At 34.0% G+C, this 8,800-nt stretch overlaps 1 protein-coding gene across 5 annotated transcripts in view; it reads left to right on the plus strand.

The window, feature by feature from the left end:
• Positions 1–1,856: 1,856 nt before the first annotated feature.
• Positions 1,857–8,800, plus strand: part of LOC106474929 (mitochondrial fission process protein 1-like) — an 18,590-nt gene continuing 11,646 nt past the window's right edge. The window contains exons 1-4 of one of the 5 annotated variants that reach the window (XM_022403187.1): positions 2,884–2,901; positions 3,361–3,366; positions 4,893–5,024; positions 5,735–5,862. In XM_022403187.1, coding sequence (XP_022258895.1) covers positions 4,919–5,024; positions 5,735–5,862 — 234 coding nt within the window. In that variant the 5' untranslated portion in view covers positions 2,884–2,901; positions 3,361–3,366; positions 4,893–4,918. The other 4 variants (XM_022403186.1, XM_022403184.1, XM_013935627.2 and 1 more) reach the window with 4 other exon arrangements.

Below are 8,800 nucleotides of genomic sequence, written 5' to 3' on the forward strand. Positions count from 1 at the left end.
AAGAAAGGACTTGTATCACTGAAGTTCTTCGGAAAGAATTTCTACCAGAAATTAACAAACAAGCAGATATGCAATATTATGGAAGACTAGTAAATGCTTGGAGATGGCTAGAATGGGTAATGAAGAAAAACTTTAACATAAGTTTAACATAATAGCAAATGTACAAATTTTCGACAAGGTTTTGTCATCATCAGGTAACTAGTTTCCTGGTGTTCTATTGCTTCAGTGGCCTTGGGAAGTGAGACTGGTAAGACATCATTGTTGTCTTCTTGGTCAATTCTGGCTCTGGTGTTGTTTCTTTTTGCATTATTACATTATGATTAATCTCTTCATCAGACACCTGCTCATAGGTTGGTCAATCGTTATCTGCAGACAGACTGTCAATAGAAAATTGGGAGCCATACACTGACAGCATTATATCCGAATTCGCGTTATATTGTGGCGTGCATTAATGGGGTTCTACTGTACTAAAACACAAATGGTGAAATTGTCTGTGAAATGAGAAACTCTACAACAATAGGTCTGATCATGATGAATTTAAACTTTGTCTAATGTTTATTTGTTATGCATGAATATTTTTATCAGTAGATTAAAATATTTAACAAATCAATTTCCTGATGTATTCTCAACATGAATCAGTTTAGGTTCTGATCTACGTGAAAATGTAGCTATGATGTCAGGGAAGAGAGTAGTTATTCAGAGAGCTTTCTTTTTCGAAAACTTGGTGACCAGGAATCCAACCTGCCACCCACAAGACCCCAGGGGCCTGCCTTAGTTTGGATTCTGCAGAGCCCATGGATGAAGATGCATTGCTGACTTATGGGATCCAGCTGAGATCATCATCAGACTGTCCCTGAAGTCTCTACAGGTCATGTAGCTTTACAAGCATGTTGATGTGTGAGGTAGTGGTAAAACGAAAACTTTTAATAGTGGTGCATGAATTTTGGTTAAACGACAGTTCAGTTAAATCCCACCAGGAAGTGTTATTACAAGTCGGAGAAATTTATTAGATGTATCACTGCAAACAGTTGACAGCACTTTTCTGGACTGTAAATCTTAAAGGTCGACTTGAACAATTTCTGTGTTAAAAGAAGAAACAAAATTGTAGAAAACGCATGATATGCCTATATGAAACACAGCTATAAAATTTCCCGTTACAGAATAGGAAAGTAAGCCAGTACGACATGGTAATAGACCCCAGTGACCTGCGTTATTTATTGTATGATTTAAATTCATGTTTCGTTTGTACACTTAGGATTACTTCGATTTGTTATTCATGTTCGAAGTTATACTATGTAACTAACATTTCTGAACCTGCAATGCGTGGTGGATACTTTGCTGTTGGAAGTTTGTTTGTTTGTTTGTAATTATGCACAAACTACACAATGGGCTCTCTGTGCTCTACCCACCACGAGTATCGAAACCCGGTTTCTAGCGTTGTAAGTCCACAGTGCCACTGGGGGGCCCTGTTGGAAGTACACCTATCTGAACGCTACACATTTACAAAATAATTAAATATTACAAATCTCATATCACTACACTTAAACCTTACATTTTAACATCACAAAACATGTATATTAATAACCGTATCGTGTTCGTTAACCAAAATGTAAAAAATGAGTCAACATGAAGATTGTGGCAGCCATTACAGCCTAACAAATAGTAAGTTAATAATGGTTGGAGATGGCTTGAATGGGTAATGAAGAAAAACTTTAATATAAGTTTAACATAACAGCAGATGTACAACGTTTCGACAAGGTTTTGTTGCCTGATGATGACAAAACCATGTCGAAACGTTGTACATTTGCTGTTATGTTAAAGTTTTTCTTCATTACCCATTCAAGCCGTCTCCAACCATTATTAGTCTCAAAGTGGGTTCCTCGTCATCGAAATAGTAAGTTATTCATAAAGTGTAATGGTTATTTACAAAATAATTAAACATCACAACCTTTTATAATAAACGTTTATAAAGCTCCAAATGAATACATATGGGTAACTTTAAGAGGATAATTTGACTTGATTTTTTCTATTTCATTGTTTTAAAATAAACCATACAAGTCATCTATTATTAGAGAAAAGGTTACAGTCAACTTACCCCAAGGACAACCTAAACACCAAGAGAAAAATGTTCATCCGCATATAGTTTATCTTATTTAATAAGATTACTATATACGCGGATGAATATTTTTTACTTGATGGTTTGGTTATTGACTTTCGTGTGTCTAATAAACAACGAAGAAGATTATATGACCTCGAGACCCTACAGTGGCTTTTATAAATTGGAAGTGTATTTACCTTTGACGACCAAAGAGGTGGTTTACTTACTGGGAGAATAATTTCATTGTCTATGTGAAAGAATATAGAGCGCGTTAAGGGCACCTCTTCAAAGATAAAGTTCAAAATGAAATTTTCCTCATCACTTTCGTACATTCTGCAGTTCTATTACTATTAGTGCGGCAAGTTCTCGAAAAAGAAGAGAATTGTAAGATTAAGATTGCATATGTTCTTAAATTAATTCATTTTTACGATGATCGTGAAGTGAAAACATAATCTTGAACTGTTGAACTTGAAGTATATCTGTGATGATGAACAATTATTAAATATTATTCAATATATAGTATTGTTTCTTAAAATGTGAAAATAATTCATAATTAACGCAAAATTAAGTTAAATAATTTTGGCACTAACACCTGAATTAGCAAAGTTAGTGTTATTATATACTGTTATTGTGTTAATCGTGTTAAAAAGAAAACACGTTCAGACTCGGATTCGAAATTATACCACTTAGACTGTTACTGTTAGATTTAAAGGTTGTGTTTAGTGGGATGTTTTATGTGTTATTTTTTAGGTTGGCCTGTTTCGTAAATTTAATATAAAAATTGTAACCAAATAACATCGCAGGTTTGTCTTTGAATAAAAATACTTTTCTAATAAAAATAGAAAATATTAATTACTTTTTAGTATTTGATTTTGAATTGAAAAAAGAAACTAGGGAAGATAAATGAAGTTGATGTTATCTGGTTATTTGTTTTTCAAGAATCTTGTTTTGGACAGATTTAATTCAACTTTTGTTATGGTTTTCTACTGCTAATTTATTATTCCTACTATCATTTAGTTCAACTATAAATTTTTAGTTATATTAAAGTGCTAATTCTCCTTCTAGCTAGAGCATGTTGAATTTCACTTGAGTATTGTTGGTATTATGAAATTGACACAAGCTTTACCTAGCATAAAAAGCTAGCATAAAAGCCCATCTTTAATCTTAAATGAGTTACTTCATGAGATATGGTTGGAACTAATTATTGCTTGATAGTTATTGATCTTGAGAAGTGGCTTAATTTGGATTTTTTTTTTTTTCAGAATTAGGTATTTTATTTTTCATTTTTCTCTTAATTCCTTTATTTATTTAAATTAATAACATTCTTTCTGTTGCATTGTTTATAAAAATTTATATAAAGTCCTGGCCAGGCACAGATTTACTGTTTTTTTGTAAGTGATAAAACTTTTATTTAATTTGCTTGAAAGTGTTATTTTCTTATTTCTGTTGTTGTTTCAGTTTAAAGATTATGAGGATACATTGAAATCAGTTGGCATTATTTCCCTAAACAGGAGAAAGGCTCAATGCAATAAGATTTAGATTTTTAAGATTGTTAGAAGTTTAAGATTAGGAAAATTTAGACATGACCCCAGTTTAGGCAGTATTACTTTCCTAATAGGGTGGTTGATCTGTAGAATAGATTGCCTTCAATCTTAGGTTTGTTAGTAACTGTAATATTCACAGTGTAAGAGGAAATTTCATGACTATTTTCATTTTGGAGATAAGGGTTGGGTATAAGAAAAGGGATTTCTGTATGTAGGTTCGAGTAGGGTGATATTAGAAAAAGATATCTACGGTCTTAAATTGATTACTTATTACTCCTTGGAAATAATATGAAATTATTATGTTAAAACAAATATAAATTTGTTTTTTGTCAACATATATATTTATAACTATTTCTTTTCTAAGTGTTGGACATTTGTTTAATATTAGTTTACTATTAAATATAAAAATACATACAATTTACTTTTTTTGTATAAAAGGATTTAAGGTAGTTTTGAAATTACAGTGTATCATTGTATATGTCATTGGTTAGGCTAGGTTAGGTTTGAAGTATTGTGTTGAGTCTTGGGCACCTTACCTTGGGAATGACATTAAATTTTTGGAAAGGGTTCAAAGGAGGATACCTGGGATGGAACTGTTGTCATATGAGTACAGGCTAAGATCTCTGAATTTAAACCAACCTTCTATTTTTAAAGAAATCATACATTCTTTTAAACCCTGGTCCCCACATAATGCCAATGACCACACGTTTCATAAGTCAGTCACCCTGTTACTGTTAGAAAAATAAAACTGTACTGATTGGAGCCTAACCTGTCTTTTCCAAATCTTAAACTTGTGTACTCTTGTCTTATTATTCTTATAATATACCTGAAATACATTAAGCAGCAAGACTAGAGGGCACGTTTAAAAAAAAATTAAAACACTAATCTACTTGAAGCAGTGTTAGTTTTTAACAGAGTAGTTAGTGAATGAAAGTTTCTGTAACATTAGGAAATAACTTTCATTCAAATTTCTTTAAAATGTAATGAGTTTCTCTGTGTAGTTGTGTGTGTGTGTGTGTGTGTGTATATTGAAATTAGAAAATGGGATAGCCTAGATCCACTGAAGTGGTACTGTATTACTGATTGGAAATGAAACAAAAAAAGTTTATTGTTACAAAAAGGTTATTTTTACTTTAGTGGATCATGACTTGCAAAATACATTTTAGTAAGGTATTGGATCTTGTAGCATTAAAATGTTTTATTAGATTTTAAATGAAAATGTAATTATTAAAATTCTTGTTTTTATAAAGTGCCATCTCCTAGCTGAAGCAGCTTAATGGCAGACCCTCCAACGCATCTAACAAAATCTGATAAACATAAAAATGCTGTGAAAACTGAAGAAGAAACTGATATTTTTCGAGACACTCCAATTCGCCTTCTTGGTAAGGTAGCTTAAAGGCACTGGGATTGGTTACTAACATTTGTTTGATTACACAAGTCTGTGATGGCTTTATTGTCTTGAATGTTTTACATGTTGTACGGTAATTCCTGTATGCTTAATCCGAAAATGATGTCCATTTTTCTCTATTGTGTACAGATTTTTCACAAAATGTCAAATTTACTTTTACATAAGTGAATAATTTTCTTTGAAATCAGGTCACATTTTGTTATGCTTAAAATGTTGCCAACCACTGGCTATAGATTTCTTTAGACCAATTGTGATGTGAGAGTCTTATCGATCATACTAGAAACCAGGCATAACAAATATAATAATAAAAAAAAATGTTCATTGTTGTAAACAAAATAATAATTTGATCTATGTAAGTTTTTCTTCCCGATTTTTAATAACAAAAACAAAAAAAACAACAACAAATTCCTTACATGTTATTAAAACCAAATCTTTTATGAAGTTTAAATTTGCAGGCCTGTGTTATTAGTATTTCTAAGAAAGAGAAAATATTAATGTTTTACAACTGAATTTATAAACAGTTATGAAAAGAAATAAAAACTGACAATATTCTAAATCATTGACTGTAATGACATTGGTCTGAAATTGTTTTCTTTGTCATTATGTATAAGCTTAAACCTGTTATATTCAGTTATTTATATTCTGTTTAATTTTTTAAATTTATTTATTAATTTTTATAAATAGGCTATGCAAATGAAGTTGGTGAATCGTTCCGTGCCCTTGTGCCTGTATCTGTTGTCCATTTCAGTTATGTAGTTGCTAGCTGCTACGTTTTGGCAGACACAGCTGACAAGGTGATCAAGGAAAAGCAAGTAAGCAGTTGGATTATTGTACAGTTCTCTATTGTCCTAAAATTTGTGATAAATCACATTGATAGCAGCCCCCCTGCAAACACATGTGTGCACACACACACACACACCTCTTAATCCTTTGTCTCCCACAAGCCATTGTCCAAGAATCTTTCATTCAGTTGTGAAATTCATCAGTTGGGCTGAACGATGAGTGACAAAGTTGTATAATAATTTAACTGTATGAGCATGGTTGAGTCAAAGTGCACATAACACAATGCTATTAGAGAATTACATTCAAAATTAACTAAACTACTTCATTAACAATGTATATCAAACTTGACATGAAAATGTAGTTTATAATTCAAATTGTATTATACAAGTTTGATTTCTTTAATTTCAAAATGAAATATTTAACTAAATTCTCAATCTTCACTTTTTGGTACCATGTGATACTTCTTCACTGCAAATTTTTCATTTTAGATTTTCTTTCTACTCTATATGATCTTCTGATTGTGTTACAGATTACACAATTATACTCTATATGTTACTAAGCCATAATGTAAATTTATGGCCTCCAAGCTTCTTGCTTTATTTATATCCATACAAATCAAACCCAGAAGCCACACCCCTTCTATCTTTTCCTGTCTGTTAAAATATTTCAGCAGTTTTCTCTGACATTTACTATTGGATTATTTACTATGAATAAAAAGAGCAGATTGTTCTTTATTACAGTTGTTAGGAGAAGATTTTGTTTAAGCACCAGGCTAGGATATATTTAGCCCCAGTATTATTGTTTGTATTTGTGTGTTTGGTTCAACCAGTTTAATTTGTTTTACCTACTTATAGCTTAGTGGAGGCTGTCCATGACCTGATTTGGGATGAGTTGGAGTCATTCATGTGGCCCGGGGATTTTTCCCTAGGGTTTCAGAGTTGGCTTTTCATCATGAATATACTGGGGAGAATTTAGACACTGTTTCCTGCTCCTTCTCTACTGCAGGCTCTTCGGATCAGCCACCTTCTGCCTCTTTTCTGCAGTTAGTTACGTGAGTTTGTGAAGCTTTAGGGATTCACCCCTTGTTTTTGAGTTTACCCTGCCTTGTTCTCAGTTAGATCTTGGGGGGATTACTTAGTTCTTCCTCCTTCCCCTGATATTGCCGTGTATGCTGGGATGTTTGCAATGCAATTACAAGAGAGTATTGCTATGCTTTGCCCCCCTTGTTTATCAGGACAACATGCCCTGGCTTATCATTGTCTGGCTGTAGTATATTTGAACACTCGGCAGTTGAATTTGATGTTGAGTTTATGGGGTTCTGGGCTAGAACATGTTATCTCTTTTACCAAATCTCCATTTTTGCAGATTCATTTCACTCTTACTAGTGTATTGTGATACTCCTCTTTGTGATTTCTGGGAGTCGCCACTTTTTTGGCCTTACTAGTTTGCTGGAGTTTATATGGCACATTTGCAATTTTCTTTATTGTCATTGGCTGCTTGCCTCTCTTCAACTCTAACAGGTAATTCTGGAGGATCAATCATTTGCATCTCTCGACCTCCACCTTCAACACCTCGTCCTATTGGTTTACAGAATCGATTCTGTCTGTATATTTGGGGATCTTCGGAAGGTCAGGATGATGCCAGTGGCATTGGTATCTACCCATTCATCCAGGATTCTATTCTCATCTTTTTCTGGTGACCAAGAACACTAGAGGTTGGATTCTTATCATCAATCTGTCTTGAATCAATCTCTTCCTACAGCCTCCTCATTTCACCATGGAATCTTTTCTTCAACTTCAATGGCACTTCACACCTAATCTTTTGATGACCAAATTTGATGTTATAGACACCTCCCTTCATATTCCCATAGCAGAATCTTGTCATTGATTTCTACATTTTTTTTGCACAAGGACCAGATGTAGCAGTTCCAAGCTCTCCTGTTTGGACTTGCTTCAGCACCATATGTTTTCTACTGAGTAGTACAGGCCTTTGAGCAGCATCTTCATTTTCTGGGTCTGTGCACACATCAATATTTGGAAGATTGACTTCCTTTGGCACCAACCTGTCATGTTGCCACACTACATCCACATATTGTTTTTCCAATGCCAGAAGGGTGGACTTCATATCATGTTGGAAAAATCCATTCTTACACCAACTCCATACATGGTCCATCTTGAGGTGTTTTTCAATGCACTTTGAGTTGAGCTCAACCTTCTCCCCTCAGACTTCACGCTAGGAAAGGGTTTGTCGGGTATTTGCTTATGTCACCTTCTCCCACTGCATGGATGGTTCTTTCTATTTTGGGGATTTGGACTTTCCTAGAATCCCTCATACTATTAGATCAGGCCCATATGAGATCCTTTCAGTGGTCATTTTGTGGCCAGTGGCTCATGCATACTGATCCTTTGGATCACACAGTTTCTGTGCATGAACAATTTGCAGATCTCAAGTGGTGGCTAGATAGGAACAATATGAATATCAGGGTCTGGATACCACCTGCTTGTGTTGAAATCCATATCTTCATGGATGGGGGTGCCTTTCTTCTGGGGTAATCATTCCAGAGCATTTGGACTGACTACGAATCTACCCCATATATCAATGTTTTCAAACTTCTTGCAGTAAATCTTCTGATGATTCCAGGTCTAATTCTCTTGCACGACAAGATGGTCATTATTCATTCTGACTACTCCACAGTGGTTTCATATTTTTCTCATCAGGGAAGTTATCATTCTTGAGGTCTTGGTTTTCGGGCTTTGGATTTTCTTTTTCGGCTCATTCCAATAAAATCCATCTTTTTGCCTGTCTATTACCAGGGGTTATGATTTTGATAGCAGATCACCTTTCTCGACCCCATCAGATTCTTCTACCAGCATGGATGTTCCATCAAGTGGTCTTTTAATGGATTTGTTCTCAGTTTGGCTTTCCAATGATAGACCCCTTTGCAACCCATTGGAATGCTAGCCTACA

Source organism: Limulus polyphemus, unplaced genomic scaffold (assembly GCF_000517525.1).
Source record: "Limulus polyphemus unplaced genomic scaffold, Limulus_polyphemus-2.1.2 Scaffold7871, whole genome shotgun sequence".
Taxonomy (NCBI): Eukaryota; Metazoa; Arthropoda; class Merostomata; order Xiphosura; family Limulidae; genus Limulus; species Limulus polyphemus.